The sequence below is a fragment of the Carettochelys insculpta genome, chromosome 10, assembly GCF_033958435.1.
Source record: "Carettochelys insculpta isolate YL-2023 chromosome 10, ASM3395843v1, whole genome shotgun sequence".
NCBI classification, from domain to species: domain Eukaryota; kingdom Metazoa; phylum Chordata; order Testudines; family Carettochelyidae; genus Carettochelys; species Carettochelys insculpta.
Genome location: NC_134146.1, coordinates 14,615,356 through 14,640,658, shown reverse-complemented (window position 1 = coordinate 14,640,658; position 25,303 = coordinate 14,615,356). Strand labels below are relative to the sequence as shown.

Below are 25,303 nucleotides of genomic sequence, written 5' to 3'. Positions count from 1 at the left end.
TGGATGTGCAGTGCATCATATCCCTTTATGTGCAGTGCATTGTGGGATATGATGCTGTATTTGTGTTTTGATCGTGTTGCTAATGAAGTCTTGATTTTGAAAAGGAAGAAGGAAGCTTGCGGCATTCCTGCTTTGAAGGTAATATGCGTTTTAAGGAAGAAAACTGCAATTGAGCATGAAGTACAATTGGCATAATTAGAATAAGTACGGGAGTGAAAATGAGGAAGATAGTGGCACAAACACACACATGTAAAGTGTGAGGAAATTGAATATGTAAAAAGTTTGTGAACATCCTGCAGTAAACATGTATTGCATTACAAATCCTTCTGTGTGCTCTGTTCTTAAAATAGGGGTTACAAAAAGTATGTTTGACATTGTTTATTAAGAAGCGTCTAGTATTCACAATACATTGCAGCTCTTGAATTATTGAGGTTTTTTTTAAGTAAGTTTGGAAAAAAATGTTTCTTCTTGCTATTTTGGTTGCCAACCCCTGGGGTGGTCCATCAGAGCTATTTGGATATGTGATGCCAGCTCCAATTTCTCCTTTTTATGTGATGGCAGGTGGGAGAGGTATTCCATGAGATTGTGAATTCCAGAGGAAAGGATCCAGAAGACCGTCTCCCAGTATGAACCACAAAAGGAAGGTCTGAGAATTGCTTGTGTACAACCTTGGTGCATACTTGAAATGTGCGAAATAACCACCCAACAAAACCAGGCTGGAGTGAAGTTTGTGTGGGAGAGATGAAGATAGCTTTTGCTTATTGTCAGAGAGGTAGCCGAGTTAGTCTGTGGCTTGAAAAACAACAAGAAGTTCTGTGACACCTGAAAGACTAACAGATATTTTGGAGCATAAGCTTTTGTGATGAAGTGGGTCTTTGCCCATGAAAGCTTATGCTCCAACATATGTTAGTCTATAAGGTGCCACAGGACTTCTGCTTATTGAGATATATAATATATAAATGTGTTACCTTAAGGACCAGCCAAAGTGGAATCAGGTGCTGAGTTACCAGCTTAGTTTTCTGTTGGTGGATAGCATTCATAGGTAGCCTTTGAGGTTGATAAAGTAATAGATCTGGGTTTGTGTGTGGGCAACTTTAGCAAAGCAGATCCCAAATGCTGGATCTGTAGAACATTTGTTCTCTGAAAGTACAGTCCTGTTCTTTTACTCTTCTGATTTTTCATATTCTGTCCTCCTGCTGCTGCATCTGAGAAAATGTGAAGTTTTTTTTCCTTATAAATTGAAAGTACCCATCAAGGAGGAATAATATTTAGAAAAATCTGTGGGATAAAAGCACGAGTTCTCGTGTCTTTGTCCAGGCAGTGTGCGTATGAATCCAGTGGTAAAAATAATTTTTTATTATTAGGACTGTAATGAACATTGTGTCTTTAGTATCCTAATGCTTTGCTCTAGCTAATGTTTTGTGTCTACCTGTCATGGAAAAACAAGTCACTCATTTATTGTATAGCTCTTTTTTAACATGGTAATAGCAACAGTTTCATATATTCATGACAACATGTTGATTTGTATATGGCTTTGCTCAGAAATAGCACTTATGTTAACGTGTTGTAGCATTTAAAATATATTCAGGCCGTGGATGGAAAAAGTTCCAAGTGGCACAGAGCATGGAGTCAGTGCAAAATTAATTGCTGATGAAAAGCATATGTAAGTGCTGGTATACCCAAAATGATATATATTTGGCTGTAAGTATAAGTTTTAGTTCTAGAATTACTTAAACTACCAGATGAAGATATGTGAAATTGTTGTAGTGAAATTAATCTAGTAAGCTAATATTTTATTATACCTCCCTATACCAATCTGTGGTTTTCAACCTATGGCCTACAGACCACTGATTATCCACAGATTGTATCTAAGATTTCCAACGAGGCTGGTACCTCCAGACAAAATGTTTAGGAGCCCACAAATGAAAAGGGGTTTAAAAAACACTGTCTAGACTGCTATTTTAGTTATTCTGTGCATCAAAATACTTTTATGGCCCCATCACTGTAGTACTTGAATTCCAGCTTTGAAATCTGTTTAGTATGTAATACACAGACATTTTTAGGTTAGTATGTTGAGACTTCTAATCCCTTAGTAGCTGTATAGTGACTCAGAGTGCTGAGAATAGAAGTGATTGAGAAAGATATGTTTCTATTTAAGACTTGGAAATGAATTCATTTTAGACTAATTAGAGTTGGAGAAGAGACAGGATCAACGGTTCCCAACCTTTTCCAGACAGGGACCCATTTTGACAATTCAGGAAGACGTGGTGAACCAAGGCAATTCAAAAATGGGTGGGGGAAGAGATCACAGCAGTAACTAGCTAATTTTGCACCTGAGGCAAGAATATAAAATTGTGCCCCCTCATGTTTATATATTCATAATAGTTATTTCACAGAAAAGGGGAAATACATTATTAAAATACTAATACTGTCTTTACTATAGTTAGTCAGAGCTGTGGTGGTGGAAAGACACTCATCCCCAAACTGCTCCCCCGGGCTTAAACCCCCCAGTCACAGGCTGGGAGAGTCACACTCGGGGGCTAGGAGTCACTTGGGCTTCAGGGAGCTAGGGGAGTCGCATGCAGGGGCTGGAGGGGTCTAGGCTAGGAGTTCCTCACAGGCTGCAGGGAGCTAGGGGAGGCACAGGGACCCCCATGGTGGCTGGAGTACAGAGTACAGAGCCTGGCCAGCAGTGCCAGCTGTGGGAATCCTGCTGGGGTCTGGGGGGGGACCCCTCTTCCTGCAGAGGCTGATAGCCAGGGAGCTGATGAGCTCTGCCCTCCCTCCCAACCTCGGCCTCAGGCCTCTACCTTACCTGAGCTGGTTGCTGCTCTTCAGGTATGCAGTTCTCTGCCCTGCAGCTGAAATGTAATTGATTAGTTTAACTGACTGACAGTTGTTAATCCAATTAAGAATCACAGAAGCACAGGGCTGGAAGGGACCTCAGGAAATCATCTAGTCCAGCCCCCTGCTTCAGGCAGGATCAACCCCCACTAAGTCATCCCAGCCAGGACCTTGTCCAGCCGGGACTTAAAAACCTCAAGGGATGGAGAATCCACCATCTCGCTAGGCAACACATTCCAATGCTTCACCACCATCCTGGTGAAGTAGTTTTTCCTAATATCTAACCTACACCTCTCTCTCTCTTCAACTTCAGACCATTACTCCTTGTTCTGCCATCTGACACCACTGAGAACAGTTTTACCCTCCTTTTCTAGAGCTCCCCTTCAGGAAGTTGAAGAACCACTTGAGGAGTGTGAATGGCCTCTAAAGAGCCCCCTGTAGAGGAGCTCAGACCAGCCAGGGACACGTTTGAAATGTAATTGTGACCCATGTTTGGTCCTGACCCATAGGGACTAGATGGCTCTGGGGACTGGTCATGAGATACTTCTTGACAAACAAATTGACAGGGCCAGACAAATACCCAGAAACCAACTACTTCAAGATAGGTCTATAAAAACCAACAACAGAGCACCAGTGGTCATTACCTACAGCCCCCAACTCAGACCACTGCAATGCATCATTAAAGACCTACCACCCAGCCTTTGTCAGGATGCCCCACTCCAGAAGGCCCGACGTGACAGGCTTGTTCTCTCCTACAGACAACCTCCCAACCTTATGAGGATTCTCGCCAGCAACCACAGACTATACCACAATAATGCCAATCCTGGAGCTTTTTCTTGCAACAAGTCCCATTGCCAGCTTTGTCCACATATCTGTTCTGGAGATAGCAGCATTGGTGGACCTAACCAGGTTGTTCACAGAATCACGGGCACATTCTCATGTTCCTCAACGAACATCATATATATTGTGCCAACAACGCCCACATAGCTTGTATATCGGACAAACGGTAAACATGCTTCAACAAAGAATTAATGGACACAAAACAGGCATCAAAAAGTCAGCCAGCATTTTAATGGAGTGGGCCATTCTGTTAATGATCTGAAAGTCTGTGTTTTACTGAAAAGGAACTTTAAGAATTGCCTGCAAAGAGAGAGTGCCGAGCTCTCTCTTATATTCAAATTCGACACATTAACATGCGGTTTGAACTGGTTCGCCAATGACCTGGGTCATTATATGGACTCTTTCATACTTTGTTTATCTGACTCTTGATTCCCCCTGCCCCCCCCCACCCTTCTGCTCTTCTGATTTGCCCACCTTGATTACAATTTTTCTGATTTGTCAACCTTGTTAACTATTTTTGGTTCTCTGTGCCTTAAATATTGAGTCTGTTCTGGAATGGCTGTGATCTGAAGAAGTAGGTCTGTCCCATGAAAGCTCACCTCTTTAAAGTGCTACTGGACTGCTTTTTTGTTTTGAGATACTTCTAGGTTACTCATTTAAATGTAGCCTGCATGAAGATGACGAAACTTTGTATTCCTCCTTTATACAATACATTCTTTCATATCTGTCAGCCCTGGCTCTGGGAGGTTGCTGGATATTCAGATATGCTGGGTAATAGAGAAGTATACCTAGCACGTGTAACACTAAAGAAAAGCAAGATTAGCTATTGAGAAACAAAAATGTATGCAGAGTAGTTTATTTATCAATAACAATCATATTGTACACTGTAAACTTGCATTGAATTTGCTGTGCTTGTCTTTACTTTCACTGTACTGTACTCTACTGTACTTATGGGAAAATGTAACTAAACTTTACTTGTGGTTAAAATGCCAGCTGCTTGAGTTCTGGATGATAGGAAGTTGGATATGAAAGAGTTTACAGTAGTTTGAATTGAGTCTAGTGGAGGGCAATACACAACCCATAATCATAGTTGGCATGAATTTTGTGACCTTCAGTGCCACAGGAAGGGATTGAGGATGCATGTGGAAGCTAAACTATTTTTGGGTGGGACTATGTCCATACTGCAGCATAGAGGCAGAAGCGAAGAAATTCTCACTGTTCTCTCTGTCTTCTTTGGATGCAGCGGATTTCATTCTCCCGGGTTGTGTATCTGGCTCTGTTCATGAGCATTACATTAGTTAGAATTACTGTCTGTTAAAAGAACATTTTAACTCCTAAGGTGAAATCCTGTGCCGGCTGAGCTCGATGGGGCCAGGGTTTCCACCCCTAATCATTTAGTGGAACACTGTATGGTAATGTTAACAGGCAGATGAAAAGACCTGTTAAAACAATAAAAGTTATAAACAGTAAAATAACTGACTTTGTGACTTTCCTAGGCCTGCAACAGAAAATGATTCTTACTCTGAAATCGTTTAAATTCCAAACAGTGACCCCAATTCTGCCGTCAGATGAGCAAGCACCACTTCAGTTCAGTGGCAGTTCCACAAGTGTAGCTGCAAGTAGAATTTGAACCATTATCTTTAATTAACAACAGTAAAGTTGTGACTTCAGTGTACAAAAATTAGAATTATCGGAGTGAATTCTAGAATTCTGGATTTATCAACTGGGTATGTGTGTTTAAGATAAATGCACCTGAGAAGTGGAATAGTATTCCATCCTTTTTTTTTTTTTTCTTTCTTCTTTCTTTGAGATTGTGAGAGATACTTATTTCTGCAGTGGTAGCAGTAAAGAAACATTGGTGTGCTTCATGCCCTAATCCATGATTCATGGACTTTCTATTTTTTACTTATTATCTTGTGCAGTGTTTGCATTGAGCAAGTAGGGATGTAGGTATTAGTGAAAGCCATTATTAGCACCACACACGAGACTGACTCCTTTGCGAAACTGCAAGAATGCCATGTACAGTCAGTTCTTTCATATCTAGCAGCCCTGGGACCGGGAGGTTGCTAGATATTCAAATACTCTGGATAATAGAGCAGCATACCTAGCAATGCATAATGCTAAAGAAAAACAAGATCAGATATTAAGAAACAAATAAAAATGTATGCAGAGTACTTTATTTACCAACAACAGTAGTATTATACACTGTAAACTTGTACTGTATTTGCTGTATTTATTTGTATTTACTTTCACTAAACTGTACTTATGGAAAATATAACTAAAATTTGCTTATGGTTAAAATGCTGGTTATTTGAGCATTCTGGGTAATAAAATGCTGGATGTGAAGGAGTTCACTGTACTTGGCTCTATTGTGCTGTGGGAAGGAAGCGGAGATACGCTGCACTGCTTCTCAAAGATGATTGGTAAGGTTATACAGGGAAACATAAAAAGGCCAAGTTTCTTGCTAGCCAGATAAGACTTCCATTTCCTAGATTCATGTCTCTTGCAGTTCCTTCATGGCTTAGAACTACAATGATCTTATTTCTGCTTGCAGATGTGGGGGTACCGTTGGTGCAATTTTGACATGTCCACTAGAAGTTGTGAAAACACGGCTGCAGTCCTCCTCTGTAACTCTCTACATCTCTGAAGTTCATCTCAGCACTGTGAATGGTGCTAGTGTAAATCGAGTAACTAGAGTATCTCCTGGACCTCTCCATTGTTTGAAGTGAGTACTCTCTGCATGTTCCTTTTCTGATTCTGTGCAGTTTTCACTGTAGCTGAGTGGGTTTTTTTTCCCCTATAGAAATAATGGCATGTAACCTGTAACTTTGTGCCTTTTAAAAATGTAGTTGGTTTGTGAACTGTGGTTTTTGAAAGTATGCTCTTTACAATGTACTACCACTACAATCTCTGCTCCATAAGCGATTGTCTGCATGTAACATTTGGTCGCACCATGAAAGAGATGATCAGACTGGAACTTCAACCCAAGAAGAGCTGACCTTTATACCTAAGGAAAGTCAAAGCGTATCTGATAGTACAGAATGCTCCCAAAGAGGCCTCATAGTTGCAAACATAATGTTATGAACCACGATGTTTTCAACGACCTTGCTAGCCACTTGGTACCATTATTGCCCTGTAATTTTTCAAATGATTTTGGTAACCAGAGAGCTTCTGATCCAGGGAGGAGGTCAGGGTCCTAATACAACGTGACTTGGAAACATGGTTGTCTCTTGTCCTTTCTCCTGTGCTTACCTCTGATACCCAAAGACTTCATGGTAGTTTAGAGAGCAACTGAAGGATAGCTATCCTGGTCCTACCACAATCTGGAAAGCTGCTATCCATATATAACACAAAGCATGTGGGAAATTTGTATTATTGAGCTTGCCTGACACTTCTCTTGTAAGAGTCTGTCTTTGCTTTCACATAACATTGCAAAATTTTTAAGTATTTTGTCCTGAAATTTTCCACACTTGGAAATCTGTTTCAGGCTGTGGAAAATGTGGTGTTTTATATTGATTATTTTAAATTTCAGAACAGCAGTAATTGTTTATTACTGCCTGCATTTCAGCATATCAAAATATGGACATACCTACCTACCTACCTACCTTCCTTATCTGGAAGCTTCCAGTCTTTTAGCCAACAAATAGTTATAAAGGAACAAGTAGGGTGAAGCAACGAAAGATCCAGACACTGAGTCTGACTTCTATGGCAGCAGACTAGTGTTAGCGTCACGTGGTACCACTGCTGCTATTGGATGGATGATAGGAATGTTTTAGTTTGATAGACTTGACCTCTGATACTGTTCACTTGTAACATTACAGGTGAAACTCCAACTTCATTGCAGACCATGGGAATCTTGCTACTGACTTCAGTGAGGCTAGCATGACATTCATCATGTCTTAGGGTGCTAATTGTTAGGCTGCATATAAACTGAGAGCTTTCAGCTTTGTAGGAGGTTGTGATGGGATGTACCAACCCCACACTTGTGGGGGTGGACAGGCTAGTCGGGTGGAGAAGGCACTTTTCCCACAGCCCTGTTGGGCATGCTCCAGCTGCAGCCCTGGTACAAAGCCCAGAGAAGCCAGTCTGTTAGGGCTGGCCACTGGGGGAAGGAGCTCCTGCCCTAGCCTAGGAGCCACACCCGAAGGCATAGCACCCGTGACAGCCCAAGCCTGAGAGAGCAGCAGCTTGAGCCCAAGCAACACCCTGCGCAACTGGGCAGGGGTAGGAAGTAGCCCAGGACAGGGAGCCAAAAAGCACCCCAGTGAGCTTGGCCTGTTTCAGAGGGATTCCTCACTGAGCTTGTGGTGGGGTCATGCCCACCGCCAACAGGGCCCTGGGCTGGTGCCCAGTGTACAGGAAGGGCCTGGGCCCCACTACCTCTACCCCCTGACCCCAAGGAAGGGACAGCATGAACTGTTATATGGACCAGGCCACAGACCCTGACAGTGGGGAGCAACCAGACTGCTGGGCTCCAACTGCCCTGAGAGAGGGTGTGATTGTCTGGGCACAGAGCTGGATTGACCCAGGTGCTGGAGCTAGACTGTGGAGTAAGCCACCAACAGCTACTGGCAGGAGACCAACTTATGAGGTGTAAGCCACTTGGAAGAGGCACGGGGCTGGAGGTCTCATGCCAGAGGATTATGTGGCAGGGTCCCAATTTAAGGATACGTCTGTGGAAGAGTTGTAATTAGTGCTTATGTTTGGAAGTTGTATGGGACGAACAGTTCTGGGACTGGAGTATAGATGAGAGGTGATGAAGTGCTGTCTCGAGTAAAGCCTTGCAATCTGACCTGACTCCAGAGGTATCTGACAATTAGTGCTGAGGTAGGTTGGCTCAGTTCAACTCTGATCATCTCGTGCTGCCTGTGGGGTTGTCATAGTGGCAGCTTCCTGCCCGAATGCGGAATGCAGCCTGGGCAGGGGCTTGGGGGGGGCGGGCAGAGGAGCAGGCATCCCCTTGGCAGCAGCTGGGGCTTTCCCATTAACCAGCCCCATCAAACCCTTGCAAGCTCTGCCCCCAGTCAGCCCTCCATATCCAAACCCCCGCCCAACTGAGTCCAACCAGATGGACCCTCACCAAATCAAGCCTGAGTTCTTCCCACCACTACCACTGAGCCCCAACCACTTTCCCCTGTGTCCAGATTGCCCACGCAGCTGCCCATATCAAGAGTGCCCTGAACAAAAACATCTCTCCCAGACCTGGACCCCCAGCATTAAGCCCCTCTCCATTTGGATCCTGCTGGACTGGGCCTACCCACCCACACATGGCAGGGTGCAAAGGGTCAGGGCCACAGAGGGTTCTAGGGTAGGCCTGGCCCTTGCACTGTGCCCCTGTACCAGGGGAGATGGAGGCTTTTGGGGTGACCTCAGAAATCCGTGCAGCCACTGGCCCATGCTCCACACTGCCATGCTGGACCCACAGTTATTTATTGACACAAAACTTGCAGAATTTTAAAATAGTGGGTGCAGAATTTTTGGCATGGAATTCTCTTAGGAGTTCTTAACTATTTTGGTTTGGGCATGAAGCTGAAATGTTGTCAAACTGCCGTTATAGCTTTCTGGAACATGGATGCCTTTAAAACAAAAATCCAGATTTTTTATTTGAAATGTCCTAAACTTTTGGTTGTGTTCTGTAATGGAAGGGGCAGGCACATTTGCTCACAGTTTGACTGTCTTCAGATGTTGATATTCAAAATAAATTTGAAACCTACTTGAGTGCTGTACTCTGTGTACATTCAGACTAATCTTTTGAAACCTTCCCAGAGGGGAGAGCGTTTTGTGTAACAGCTGAGTATGCAGAATCGATTAATTCTCTTGTCAGTAACCTGAATGTCATTTTTGAACAGGAAACGTACCTGAGAAGTGTTATCTATATTGGACAGCTTATCTAAACTGATAAGCCTGATGTCCTGTCTTGCAATAAGTAGTTGGCAATTAAAAAAAAAAAAAATCTTAAAATGTGACCCGTCAGGGGCTTGGAGTGGCTCTGAGGTTATACTTGTTTCATTCCCATTTTTTAAAAGCCAGCACTGAAATTAGGATCGAGGTTTAGGCTGCTGCATTTTGACTGTACCATGTTTTTATTATTTTTTTTTTTAAGTTCAGCGATTTATTACACTGAACAGGAGATCAGAACAAACCCTGTGCTTCCACACACTCTGTGCAATTTGGCCTACCTTCAGAGTTACAGCTCCATGGCACAAGCAAATTAATTTCATGTCAGTATATAAGAACTTTGAATGAAGTACCCCTTTATTGCTCGGTGTTTTTGTTCATTCTTTTGCAAGTCCAACAAAAGTGTGTGTTGGTCTTCCTTCACCACCACTATTCCCAGGGCCATGTGGGTAAGGGGCTCAATCCTGCAAGATGCTGAATACCTTGTTCCTGATCTAACAGCCCTTATGCCTTGGGTTAATTTTGCATGAATAGTGCTACTGGAATTGGTATGATGACCCGTGTGGTTAAAGTTAAGTACTTGTAAAAGGCTTTTCTGGGCTGGGATCAGAACGCTCTGCATCTTGCAAGAACAATCCAAATGGTAGGAAACAATGGGTCCTATTTAACTGGGACTTACCACCTAGCCAAGTCATTGGGAATGCTTGGGATGTATAAATCAAAGAGGAATCTGGCCCTGTAACTGCTGAGCCTTAACCCTGCAGTGCAGTGGGAGAGGAGCTTCTGGAGGGGAAGGGAATAGAACATGCCGCAGAGTCACCTGCACTCCAGCATATCTGTCCCATCTGTCTGTTCACATTATGATAAGGGAGCTGCAGGCTCAAAATTAGTATTTGTTGTTTTCCAAACAAAAATCGAGTTAAATACGCGGAAGACTGAATGGCTCTGTTGAATATTTGATGTCTCTGTGTATCTTTTCAGTGCTAACAGTATTTTTTCACACTTTAGAATAGATTCTTACTTTGCTAGAAACCCTGTTGTGCTAAAGAAACACTTAAAATGTTCTTTAAAAACACTAATGATGTGGGGGGGGGGGGTTAGCATTTTTTGTATGTAATGTGTTATTTTCCTACAAGTTTCAGTATATAGTTTAAATACAAGGTTAAAACATTATGCCATTGTGTGTTTTGTAGCGTTAAAGAAACTTGGAAAGGACCAGAGATTGTGTGGTGGTGTTTGCTTGTAGATTTGTGGTGGGGTTTTGTTTGTGAGGAGTAGGGAGTGGTTTGACTCAGATTTTTGCCTTGATTAGATTCATGATATTAACTAAAGTTAGTTTATCCCTAAGATCAGAACCTTTTGGATACTGGGAATTTCAATGCCCAGCTCTTCTAGGGTACATTTTTCTCAAGAAGCTCCATAAGCATGGTATTTATTAGATGCTGGGGAGAAACATAAAAGTTAAATTTGTTCTATGTTTTGAAAACAATACACAGGAATCTACATGGAGACGAATGGTCCAGCAGTCGGATGGTAATATGATTTGAGCCGTGAAATGGGTGTGTTTATATTAATGGTGTTTTATGAAGAACTGAGTTCACTTTTTGTGTTTATTTTAGGAAAATTTTGGCTCAGTGTTTGCAAGTAAATTGTTAACAAAAATTTAAGTGTCTCTCATTTGACACATAAACTTATTAAACTAAACTATGGCACTAATCTCTTGGCCAGTTAGGTACTTCTATTATGTTTAATGTTTCAATATTACTTTTGTTTTCCAGGATGATTGTGCAAAAGGAAGGTCCTCGTTCACTGTTTAGAGGGCTAGGTCCTAATTTGGTAGGCGTTGCTCCTTCCAGGTAAAATGAAACATGCTTATTCAATAAGTGGAGTACAGTAAAAGCTCTGTTATCTGGCATCCGGATAACCAGCTCATTGTATTAACCAGCATGCCACGGGGCCAGCTGACTGGCCGGTCCCAGAGGGGCCTCTGGTCCTGCTCCAGTATCCAGCATCTCCAGTTGCTCAGGGGTGCTGGATAATAGACATATTACTATAACTTTAGTTTGGTATTTAAAAACACATATGTCAAGTTTTTAGTCTTGGGGAGACTTGCTTCAAATGAACTGTTACATCAGATGCAGGTATATTTAGCAGTAATGCCACTATTTTTTCTTCTTTGTATAACTTCTGAATTGGAGAGAAACACGTCTAGTCCACTCTTCTCCAGAGGTATCACCAACCCCTACTGAGGAACCTCCAGACCTGCACTGCAGTCTCTACGGCAGTATTCCGTAGTACCCATTTCTGAATGTTTTGTACCCAAGGAGACATACAGTATTCTCGCTTTTGAGTTTTCAGGGATCTTTGTGCACATTTATGATGAGTATATGATTGAGAATCAAGTCAAGGGCACTGTTTCCCATGATGTAAGGCAGTAAGTAAATATATATTTGAAATCTTCAATTAACTTACTCTCTTGAAGAGGACAGCGAGGGGAGAAGATTCTTAGTACGTTTGGGTGAGACTCGCTGTCTGAGATTCATTACCGGCACACACATTGTGGGCCTCCTGAAATAGAGTGTGGAGCTTAGTGGGGAAAGGGCACAGTAATGTCACCTCTCTGCAGCTCCCACTTCATTTCGTCTGAGAGTCTGCTAGAGCAGCCCACGAATTAGGTGGGACCCTCTCCCCATCAGTGCAAGAGCAGTATCAGGACACTGGGCTGAAAGCTGTTGAGCCCCCTCGGAGCTAAATCTGCCCTAACTATTGAAATCTGATGCAAGGGTAGTAGTGATACTAACATTTGCCTTCTTCAGGGGTGGATGATTCTGCTTGTATAGCTGTCCTGATAGGCACAACATTGTGCAGTTTGAAGTTAGCCTGTTCTTATAATTTTAATTAAATAGGAATTTCCAAGGTTTCAAAAGCTGCCCTTCAGAGACCGACTTAATTCTCCATTAACAAGTTTTTGCTTTTCTCAGTAAGATTCTTCACTTTACAACTGTTGCACACATGACTTCTGGTTCATTCTATTGCACACTGTAAAGAAATGGCTTGACTACCTGACACTCTTTAATGGAATTATCCTCAATGCCACTGAGTCTGTCTATGCTTACTGGGAATGTCGAAGACTGCTACGCAGTTTTAGGTACGCTAAGTTCGTACCTAAAATCGATTTTGAAGCTGTCGACATTGGTCTCTGTCTTCACTGCAGAATGTCGACAGGAGCGCTGCTCCTGCCAACATTCCTTAATCCTTGTAGCTTGCAAGGAGTTCCAGGTTCGGCATTGATCCCAAGCATGCCAATTCACAAACCTAATTGTTCGATCTTCCGCAGCTAGTGTAGATCTAGCCTATGCCTTAGGGAAATGCAGTAATCCAATATTGTAGGTAAGGAATTGAGACATGCAGTTTCTGCCCAGCATTACTCAGGAAATCCGTGATGGAGATCTGAATTCAGTTCTCTGTTTTCCAAGCTGGCATCCTAACAGGGCTGTCACTCCCTGTACAATTTTTGGAGACATAGTTTTGATATGACTTTGTACAGACCCAACATGCACACACCACGCTTACATCATAAATTCTAGTAAATCATAATGGAGCCTGTAGTGTTAATTACTTCCACACACCAACCTGAAAACTATTATAAAAATATTTCACATGTTCACAAAATTTATTTTTAAATGTCTCTGCTGTACATTAATTTGGTTAGATGGGTTACTTTGCAATGACCTCTCTTTCAAAAAGATGTTCAAATAGGGTAGCTTGTTTTTTCCAGTGCCTGTTGTCTTGGTAATGTGTTTAGCTTTCAAATTAGCACATCATGATTTTTTCCAGTCATCAGTGTTGATCAAATATTGTTTGTTTCAATTAAGTAATTGGCAAGTGGCTTTAACAGCAGTTCTTTGTTTGAACAAGCTGTAACGAAGCTTTTTACATAACGTATACAGCATACTCAATTGGGTTCTTGTCCCATTTTAAAAAATTACACAGCATAAAGTAAGCACTTTACTGGTTTGCTGGGAAGAAGAGCATGTTTGCATAACTAATGAAATTAAGTTAATGTTAAATCTACTCCTGTAGATTTTATGTACTGATTTTTAAAAATGCACAGGGCTTCTTGCCAAATGTCAGTAAACATGTATGTTTCGTGTTCTTTTACAAAATAAGTTTTGTATTTGTAACACGCAAATGGCAAGTTTTAAATTTCTGAAGTTTTTTTTTCGATGCTAAGGAACACGGTTGGTTTTATGTAACGTTGTATTTGATTCAAAATTTACAAAAATTCTGTGCAACCCTTAATTTATTTTAATATGTCCTCATAGTTTAAACTTATTCTGAAAGGTTAAAACAACACTGAGCAAGAGAACACAGGAAGCTGGAAAGATAGGAGTATTTTCAGTTTGCCAGGTAAAATTCACGTCCCAGTCCCACCCTAACTTCTCCCCAGAAAACAATCTCCCGAAAACACCTCCCCCCCTCCCCCTCCCCCCCCCCCAAAAAAAAAAAATTCTCTCCAAAAGAAACAAACCCCTGCTATTTCACCAACTGCGGTGGAAAAGCTTCTGGAGCCTGCTGGGTGTGGGGTGCCTGGTTGCAAGTGGCTGCCTGCCCATGGGCGTCTGGCCCCTCCTTGGGGCTCAAGCTGCCCAGTGGCAGGGTGCCAGGCTCTGTGTGTCTCAAGCTTCTTGGCTGTGGGGTGCCTGACCCTTTGCCACAGGAGTGCAGCAGCCTGGTCAGTTTCCCAGCTCCTGCTTCTAGGGAGCTGGGAGGCAGGTGCAGCATGTATAGCTTTGTGGGATAGGTAGGGGACACATCTTGAGGCTAATGAATTCAAATTTAATACATGGCGCTTCCACACTGACCTTTAATCAAACTTCAGAATTTCAACTTGAAGCTATACCCATCAGATAACTGTGATTTGTAATCTCGAGATTAGTGCTACCTAAATCAAGCTAATGGTATTTTCAGTGAAGAGAGTTATGTAGTAATATCGAGCTAACTGCCTTAAATTCGAATTTGTCTCATAATGTAGATGTAGACTTAGGGGGGTAGCCGGTTAGCCCTGTTAGTCTATAAGGTGCCACAGGACTTCTTGTTGGTTTTGGAGATACAGACTAACAGGTATTTGGAGCATAAGCTTTTGTGGGTGAAAACCCGCTTGATGTACCTTTGATGCTGTTTTTAGAGGTGATGAGATGGCGGATTATAAACTGACCCCCTTCCTTGAATGTTTTTCGTAAGTGTTTAATCATTCCTAAATAGTCCAACAGCTTTACAGAATTACAGTTTGAACAGTTTCTTTATAACAAGTATATTTTGTGGTTAGCTAGCATGCTTATAGTATAGTACAGGTTAAATATCTCTAATCCGAAACACTCTTGTCCAGCAAACTCCGTAATCTGGCATGATTTTAGTTAGCCAGAAGATCACTTCTCACATGCGTGATGAAATTTTCGGTGGTCCCATAAAGCTTGTTTACAGCCACCTGTCCTGCCTCTAAGTGTTCATCGTTGTTGTTTAGCTGTAATTTACCCCTGAGTATCTAAGAGCCCAGTAAGCAGTAGACATGTTAGTAATGTGCTAGAAAATATTGACCTCCCATTATCCGAGGGTGCCAGACAAGAGGGGTTCAACCTGTAGCATAATGAAGCTAGTGTGTCATGCATTTGCACTACTGGCAGGTACATCTGAGCATGAGACACAATAATGTAACTTGATTCTTGTTCCGATTTTAGAGCAATATACTTTGCTGCTTACTCAAATTGCAAGGAGAAGTTGAACAATATTTTTGAGCCAGACTCTACCCAGGTACACATGATTTCAGCTGGAGTGGCAGGTAAGAATCTGTAACATTTTGCCTTTAGTCTAGATGCTTAAAATTGGAGATAATAGTGAATGTGAAACTGTAAAAATAAGAAGTGGCTGAATGATCCTGGATGTAATAAGTTATCTGTACATGTCCCCGCCCCCGCCACCTATGTTGAATAAGGATACCTGCTTCAGAACGGATGCTTAAAACTCGTCCTTTATGTTAAAAGGTGTCCATATGGGATGTTTGACCAAGCTTGTCTAGGAAAACAGGCATGCATTTGGTAATTATTTTTGCTTTGTAAATTATAAGCAGTGGTTTCTACATTACTGTAAAAATACAGCAAAATATTCTTTCCCTTGATTATATTTATTATAACTGTTTTCATAAGCTACATATTTTGGCTTTGAAGTATGCTGACAGGTCTTGGTAAAGTGTACATCCGACTCATGTTCAAATGCTAAAATTATTTCACCTTGGTGTAGGGATAAGAAACCCAGATTGGAGCATGGGAGAGGGATTAGAAATCAGATTGCAGAGTGCATTAATATATTGGCCTGACAATTCTGGAACCATAGAAGCAGGCTTGGGTTGATCCAGTTTCATTCTGGACCTCTCTTTTAAATGTATTCATTAAAAAGTGTTTCCAGCGAGCACAGTGGAACTGCCACTCACATATTTGCTGCTCATTATTTCCCTCAGATTTAGCTGTGGTACAAAAGTTATTTAAATTTTGTTTTTGTTTATTATTTGCGTATTTTGGGGTGAGTTTTGGCCTCTGAAACCTGAGCACTGCAAAAATGGAATTGACTAATTCATGTCAAATTATGGGACCAGCATGTAGGATTTCTTACCTATAGTAGGGCTCGAAGAATGTCAAATGTACAGTTAGTTGTGATAGACCAGTGGATCAGTGTGGAAAGCCCTGGGATGCCCTAAAGGGGATAACTGACTGTGGCATATAGATATCAAGGTGGCATTAGATCTGTGCTTATACAATACAATGAGGGGTGCCATACAGAAATCAAAGAGGAAGAATAATGTTTAATTGTCCTATGAGTGAGTGAAGTTTCCCCAAAGGCTAATAGTTGGAATTTTTAAAAATAGAATAGATGTGGAACTAATGCCTTCATGGAGCTAATACAGTATTTCTGCCTTCCATGGCTGTGCATTTTGTGGATCAGAAGGATTGAAATGAAAGAAAGAAAGAATAAAGAAAACTTAATTACAATCCATTCCATTCAATTAACTGCATCTGAGACCTTGCTTGTGTTAAAGCTTTGTCAATTACTTGTGTTCTTTTTTTCTTCAGAGAATTTTAAAGAAATATTATTTTCTTTTGAAAAGGAGCTGAAGACATGACAATGGATTATCATTTTTTTAAAAAAAACTCAAGATCACATATATGATGTATGCAATCCTGCAAATCCAGTGTGTATTCTGAATATCCCTTATCTCTGGAAGTTCCTGTACTCATTGCTTCCTAATGAACAGAACTATTTAAAAATATATAGTGTCCGTTTTTCCAAACCACATGCAGATAGTGATTCTGGGTTTGTCAGCGAGTTGGGCATCTATCTGTTCATTGACTTTCTTTCCTGTAACAAAGACTGATACTGTGATTTGGCTTCATGACTGTGTACTAGATGAACATTCTTTAGACCGGGAGTTTGCAATCTTTTTCTTAGTGAGGCCTCCCTGAGATGATATTAAAAACTCCAGTAGGCACCCAGCCCTAGTGCCATAACAATTGGTTTTCTGCCTGTAAATCCAGGGCCGGCATTAGTGGGTAGCAAGCAGGGGGATTGTCTAGGCCCTATGCCACAGGGACCCTATGAAGCTACATTATCCTGGCTTCAGTGCCAGTTGACAGGTCTCAGGGCACCCAGCTTCATTCCAATGCAGTGGAGCTTCAGCTTTCTACCCGGGGCCCCAGAGTCTTAGGCTTGCCCTGCTTGGTGACCCTCCTGAAAACCGGCTTGTGGCCTCCCATGGGATTCTGGGCTCCAGACTGAGACACGGTGCTCTAGCCTTCAGCTATAACAGCAGTCTGCCTCTTTGTGGTTGCATTTGGAGACCCTGATGTTGTGCACCAGTTGAATTACTAAGAATACTGTCTCCTATTTTTGTGGCTGTTTTCTTGAAATTGTATCAAAGTACTCATGCAGTACTGATGAGCATTAACGTTTAGCTTTGCAGTTATGCACCTAAAACACATGGTTGGTGAAACTGAATGTCCCATGCAGATTCCCACTGAAGGTAGCAAATTTTTCTTTCTTCCTTGAAATAGCCTAGTACATTATGTTCTAGTAATTCCCTAGAAAACATGTAAAACCAAGTTCCGTGTTTAAACATGAATAATCGCTTGTTTCATAGTATTTAGCAGTAGTCTGGTAACTAATATAAAGGACTATACTTAAATTTTAACATAACATCTGGAAAAATGCTAACCTTGTCATTTTATAATTATTTCTAATAATGTCTTTGAGAAAATATACTAAAATCAGCTATTAACAGTTTTGCCTGCAAGATTTGTGTTGCCGTACAATGCAAAGTAACTTGTAAATTAAGAATGCAGTAAATCTCAGAGATAGAACTGTTAGCCTTCAAGAACTAATTCTGATTGTTTTCAAACTTAATTTGTATGATGATCAGAGAAACTTTGTTCCACCAGATAGTAACATTGATAAATGTACATGTATTTTTGTAACTGTGATTGGTTTTAGTAGTAAACAAAGGGATTTTGCAAAGTATACTTTTTTCTGTTCAGATAGTACTTTCCTATAGAAAAAGCATTAAAAACTTAGACTACATGCTGCTCCTTTACCACGCAACTTATCTTTTGAAATTATGGTGTATTCATTGATGTATGGTAGATGATAATTTTAAAAGACAATGACAGTGTCCTTCCTTTTGGAGAACTCAAGACACTTGTCTTTAATTTTCCTTGAATATTACCTATAGCTGTGACTCAGGAAAAAAATTTTGTTCGTTGCCAAACAGTATACCACATCATGCAAAATTTTATTAGTAGCTATATCTTTGAAGTAGTCAAACTTAAGCTTGGGACTTAACAATGATTTTTGTGAAGCACTTTGTCAGATCAGTGCCTAGGGCTTTGCTTTTACCCAACTATATAAGCATATGTTTATGTTCCCGTGATTTCAAATAATGTTGTGCGCAAATAGCAGAAATTAGAATTTGATCCCAAAAGAGTAAACAGGCGATGGAAGAATTGTCTTCTGCACGTTATTTTAGGTGCAAGAAATTAAGCTACCTAGAGCACCCCTGAAGAAAATGTTCAAAGTAACTTACAGTTCCTAGGCCTGACCTCCCCCTTCACAAGCTACAAATAACTGACTGAAATCAACAGCAGTTTTTCTTGTGCTGCTGCTCTCTTAGTAATTGAAGCCATATACTAGTGAAAATTGACATATGTTTAGGCTTCCAACATATAGGTGACAACATTGTCACACTTCTGTACGAACATACTTTTTTATGATGTGCAGTTATGCTGTGTCCTTTCCAGTCCAGAAGATCTTGGTCTCCCCCCCGCGCGCCCCCCCCCCCATACTTAGACTGGGACAGTATAGAAAATAGTCCATAATGGAAACAAAATAAGGATATTTTTGTGTTTCTTTTTTAAAAAAAAAAAAAAAAAAAAAAAGTTTGTTAGTTGCAAAGTTTATTTCCTTCTTTGTTCCAAAGAACCTAATAAATTCTGTTCTGTTTTTCTTGTTCAGCCCGATTGAGATAACTGAGAGTAGAATCTGTATTATTTTTGTCTGTGTCTTTTGGATTTTTAATTTTTAAAGATTATCCACAAGGTCATTTAAACAGAATATAATTGCAGATGTTGCCACAGTTGAAAAACAAAGTTAGTAAAACTTGTTTGAACCTGGAGTGCAGGAACCAAGTGCAGTTTGTAATAATTTTTTTGTGACCAATTTAATATTAGTGGATCGCAATAGGGAAGACTTTTTTATTTTTTTAACCTACACTAAGGTGTATGGACAGAGCTATTGCTAAATAAATAGGAAATGAGTAACTACCAACATGTGTAAGTCATTAACCCATTGGTGCCAGCGACTTCTGGCAAAACAAAGTCTGGTCCTAATGTTGGAAGACACCTAACTATATTTTCTCAGATCTGCATGACAAGGTTAGCATTTTTTTAAATAAAAAAATAAAATTTCAGGTTTGTTTTCTATTTTTTTTCAATCTGTGGTAATAGGTAAGTATTTACAAGCTGTAAATTTGAACTGCTGCAAATGGCAGAAATTTCAGTACTCAGCGCATTTTACAAAAATATTTTCATATCTGTGGCCTTTTGTGATTTTTTTTTCTTTCTTTTTTCCCCTAAACTTCTAACCTGAAAAAAGTTAGATCTCACAATAACTAATTTGCAAATCCTTCCAATGGGATTCCCTTTGTACACATGTGTCTGATGAGGTCACTGCTTGTTGTTATGATACAGAAAAGCCTGTGTCTATTTTAGGCATTTACTGTACATTTCTCCCGTGAAAAGAGTGAGATCGTGTCATCTCATGCTCCCCATCCGCAGGTCACTTCCTGCAGAAATATGGACTAACTTAAACCTCGTGAGTACTGAACTGAGCGTCTCTTGCAGCCTCTAGTGTAAGAACCACACTTTGGGTTTGTAATATCTATTAAATACACAAAATAAGGGGGAATGCACTTTTGTTATGTGAATTCCTACTATGTGCACTGTGAGAAAACATTACTTCTCTTTAATTCTGGAGTAGAGTTAATTTTTTCAATGCAGTTTATGGAAGGGTGGAAAGTAACTTTCACTGATAGATGCCATGTTGGCTAATTAAAGGTCCTATGTTGACTACGACCAGGACATTTTGGTTTTTCAAAATATTTCACAGCTGCATTTAAAACTTTGCAGCTGATATCTTATGTTGCCACAATGTGTCAAAAATCTCCTCTTTTCTTTCTCTCTTTCTTTTGGTTGGCCAGTTTTTTATTTTACTACTTTAGATTTTTAATCCCGCATTACGTATTTACATGCATCTGTGTCAATTGCAGTTGTCTTACGGATAAAGCTAACTTTTCAAAGATGATGCAGAATAGGAATACCAGGGATCTTACCTGTTTTTTTTTTAGCTTTTGGTTAATTGTTTGGCTCCAGAGAGAAACTTTAAATGTTTCAATATGAAATTCTCAGATACCATTTGCAGAAGACACTAGATAGCAGACAGCAAAATTGGAGCATTTTTTAGGAGTATTATGTTGATAACACCTCTGATCTGTCCCTTTTAGTTGTTCCTTTACAAAAATTACATACAACTAACATATAGGCTGTTTTAATGAGCAGCAACATTCACTTGTTCCTAACTGAGTAATTCATAAGTTAAAAGTTTAATACTATAAAATTTGATGCTGTTTACATTTAAGTGAAAGCCACATGGGAGAATGAAGAATAGCTCTAGAGAGCCACACGCAACACACTCACCTACGCACCTATGGGTTGAACACCTCTAATCTGGCACCCTTGGGACCTGACTGGTGCTGAATAAGAGAATTTGCTGGACCATGAGGGAGGTCAATATTATGTAGCAGCCTTACCAACACTTCCACTGCTTACAGGGCTCTTAGAAAACATTTAGGGGTAAATTACAGCTAAATAACAGCACAGAATGCTACCAGGACTGGTAGCTGGAAACAAAATGTACAGGACAATGGGAAACTTTTGTCCAGCTAACTAAAATCATGCCAGAATACGGATGTTGCCGGAAGAGAGAGTACAGAATTAGAGAGATTCAACTTGCATAATATTCCTGCACGAGAGAGGATTGTAACTGTCTTGTTCTTAATAGCAAATTCACATACTCCTTTGTGACATAATACCAGTTATGTAGACCTGTGTGATCAAAAGGGTCTAAGAATTTTGAGCCCTTCAATTTTTGGGTGCAGTGAGGCCCACAGTGCCTGATTTTTCTGAGGTCCGCACTACCCTCAGTACCTTGTGAAAATCAGGCCTGTGGGGTCTCAGGTTGGCACTCACAATTGTTGGATGCTTACTGCAAGGTTGGACCTTAAACTTCTCCATGCCTCTGCTTCCCATTCTTTAAAATAGAAGTAATGCTTCCTTATTGCCCAGGGTTCTAGTTAGGCTAATTAATTAGTATTAACTAATTAGCCTATTATTAATTAATAGCCTGCTCTTGTGCTGACAAGTGCTGTAGGAAAGCTCCTGAGTTAAGTACCAAAAATCACACTTCACAGAACAACCCAGAACAAGAATTCCTGGACAGGATGGGACCTAGCTATGTTCTATCCCAGCCCCTCTGTAGGGACAGAGCCAGCAGCTTGTGGAATTAAGCTGCATCTTTTCCAAATGACTAGGAAGGGACACTTACAAAGGTATGCTTTTGCCGGTACTTCTGGAGGCACCATGCCAGTTTCTGCCTTAAGGAGGGGGTTAGAATCATAGGCTGTGTCTACACTATTGCGATCTGTCACCAGAAGTTTCTGTTGGAAGATATCTTTCAACAAAGCTTCTGTTGACAGATCATGGCAAGACTGCAAAGCAAATAGAAAGAGCGATCCCCTCTGTCAACAGAATGCCCAGCCTGCCCAGCCACTCTCAACAAAATGGCCAGCCAGAAGCAGAGCAGACAGGGCTCCCCAGTATCCCAGAAGCCCTGTCTGTTGACAGAGAGCCCCCTGGAACCTCCAAACTGGCTTTCTGTTGACAGAGGAGTTCTGCCTCATGGGGGTATGGCAGAACACTGTGAACACAAGTGCCACGTTTTGTTGACTTACTGTTGACAGAATACGTTGGGAATGTGGCTGCTGCATGGGTTTTGTCAACAAAACACTAGAGTTTAGACATAGTTATAGAGCTGGAAGGAGCTTCTAGAAGTCACCCAGTCCAGTCCTCTGCACTCCTGGCAGAACCAAGCACCCAGACCAATCCCTCACAGGTGTTTATGTAACCTGCTGTTAAAAATGTCCACTGGTGGAGATTCCACAACCTCCCTAGGTAATTTATGCTAGTGCTTAGCCACTGTTTTCCTAATGTTCAACCTAAACCTCCCTTGTTTCAGTTTAACCCATTGTTTCTTGTCTTATCATATGATGATAAGGAGAATAATTTTTCTCTCTCCACTTTGTAACAACCATTTAGGTACTTGAAAACTGTTACCATGTCCTCTCTTGGTCTTCCCTTTCCAGTCTAAACAAAGCCAGTTCTTTCAGTCTTCTCTCGTAGGTCTAGGAATATAAAATCTCAGTTAATGAGTTAACCAGTCAATCTGCTAGGTTTAACCTGTTAACCATTAAACATTTTTTTTTGCGGGGGGCAGGCACTGCCACAGGTGAAGAGTACTGCAGCACAGTCAGAGCAGCCCCATCCACAGTGGTCCAGGCCAGGAGTGCTGCAGATAGGGCCGCTGTAACCCCCAAGCACAGGGAGCTTGTCTGGGATGGATTGTCCTCCCAGGCTCCTCACTCTCAGCCCCCAGGCCACTGCAGATGGCTACTCTGGCCATGCTGGAGTACACCCCACCTGTGGTAGCACTGTATGGCTGGAGCAACCTCCTGCCCATGCCAGGCAGGGGTTTACTCCAGCCCCTACTGATTAATCATGAGCATCCCTACATAGATCATGTTTTCTAGACCTTTAATCATTTTCATTGCTCTTCTCTGGACCTTCTTCAATTTGTTCACATCTTTCCTGAAATGTGGCACCCAGAATTGGACAGAGTATTCCAGATGAGGTCTAATTAGTACAGAGTAGAGCAGAATGAATTCTGTCTTGCTTAGAACATTCCCGTTACTACATCCCAGAATGTTTGCTTTTTTTCCCCTCCAAGAGTGTCGCACTGACTAATATTTAGCTTGTGTTCCTCTATGGCTACGTCTACACTAGCCCCAGACTTTGAAATGGCCATTCAGATGGCCGTTTCGAAGTTTACTAATGAAGCGCTTCATTAGCATGCGGGCGGCCGCGGCGCTTCGAAATTGACGCAGCTCACCGCTGCGTGGCTCGTCCCGACGGGGCTCCTTTTCGAAAGGACCCCGGCTACTTTGAAGTCCCCTTATTCCTATGAGCAGCTGAATATGCATTTCAGTGCTTCATTAGTAAGCTTCGAAATGGCCACTTGCGTGGCCATTTTGAAGTTTGGGGCTAGTGTAGACACAGCCTATGACACACAGGTCCATTTTGGTAGTACCCATTCATAGGTGGTCATTTTCCATTTTGTATTTGTGCAATTGATGGCTCCTTCCCAAGTGGAGTACTTTGCATTTGTCCTTATTGAACTTCATCCTGTTTACCTCAGAGCATTTCTCCAGTTTTCTAGATTGTTCTGAAATACAATTCTGTCCTCCAACGCATTTGCAACCCCTCCTAGCTTGGTGTCATCCCCAAACTTTGTAAGTGTATCTCTATGCCAGTATCGAAATCCTTGATAGATGTTGAACAGTACCAGTCCCCAACCAGACCCCTACTGAATCCCACTCTTTGGGTCCTGCCAGCTTACTATGAATCATTGGTTACTACTCTTTGGGATGAGTTATCCAACAAGTTATGCACTTACCTTATAGTACCTCCAGCTAGGTTGTATTTCCGTAGGTTATTTGTAGGGAGGTCATGTGAGTCTCTCTTAGGTGCCTTACTTAAGTCTAGATATACCACATCTACTGCTTCCCTCCTATCCACAAGGCTTGTTATTCTATAAAAGAAAGTTAACGGGTTGCTTTGACATGATTTATTCTTTGCAAATCCATGCTGACTGTGAATTATTGTCTTCTTATCTTCCAGAAATTCACAAAAGTGGTTCAGGCATTGGCCTGCTAAACCCAGGGTTGTGAGCTCAGTCCTTGAGGGGGCCATTTAGAGATCTGGGGCAAATAGGTTAAAAACAATCTGAGATGGTATTAGGCCTTGCTATGAGTGCAAGGATCTGGACTTGATGACTTCTTAAGGTCCCTTCCAGTTCTATGAGATAGGTGTATCTCAATATTTATTTTTAATATTACATCCATTATCTTGTCTGGTACACAAGTTAAATTAACTGGTCTGTAGTTTCTTGGGTGGTCCTTATTTCCCTTTTAATAGATGGGTGCTATCTTTTTTCAGTTTTGTGGAATCTCTCCCATCTTCCATAACTTTCCAAAAATAATAGCTAATGAATCAGATATCTTCTCCTCAATCAGCTCCTTGAGTATTATAGTTTTCTAGACCCCAGTGGTTTGAAGCCATCTAACTTTTCTAAGTAAATTTTAACTTGTTATTTTCCTATTTTAACTTCTGAACCTACCTCATTTTCACTGACATTCACAAATGCTGGGCATCCAAAGACCACCATTCTCCTTGGTGAAGATCAAAACAAGGAAGTCATTAAGTACGTAAGAACAGCCAAATGTCCATCTAGCTCAGTATCTTGTCTTCTGACAGAAGCCAATGCCAGATGCTCTAGAGGGAGTGGACAGATCATGTAGTCATTGAATGATCCCTCTCTTGTCATTCATTTCCGGCCTCTGACAAACAGGGCATAGGGACATCATTCAAACCCTTCCTAGCTCATAAGTATTGAGAATAAGTAGCTCTGCCAGTTCTACATTTTCTGGGGGGTTTTTTTGTTTTCTCCCTCCCCCCCCCACTCCCCATTTCATTGAGTAACATTCATATTCTGTCCTTGATGATTGTCTACAAATATATTCATGAAATGTTTCCTTAGTATTCTTTAACCAATTTGAGCTTGTTTTATGCCCTGGCCTTTCTAATTTTGCCCTTTCACATTTGTGTTATTTATGTTCAGCCGTCGTAATTTGACGTAGTGTCCATTTTTTTTTGTAGGACTCTTTTTAGAATTGTAGATCATTCAAGATCTCCTGGTTAAGCCGGGTGGTCTCTTGCCACGCTACCTCCAT

General features: G+C 41.1%; 1 protein-coding gene across 1 annotated transcript in view; it reads left to right on the top strand.

Moving 5' to 3' along the window:
* The window catches only part of SLC25A36 (solute carrier family 25 member 36), a 54,994-nt gene that overhangs the window by 20,062 nt on the left and 9,629 nt on the right, over positions 1-25,303 (top strand). Inside the window, exons 2-4 of the mRNA XM_075004017.1 lie at positions 6,239-6,409; positions 11,361-11,438; positions 15,321-15,421. Coding sequence (XP_074860118.1) covers positions 6,239-6,409; positions 11,361-11,438; positions 15,321-15,421 — 350 coding nt within the window. The remainder of the gene's footprint in view (positions 1-6,238; positions 6,410-11,360; positions 11,439-15,320; positions 15,422-25,303) is intronic.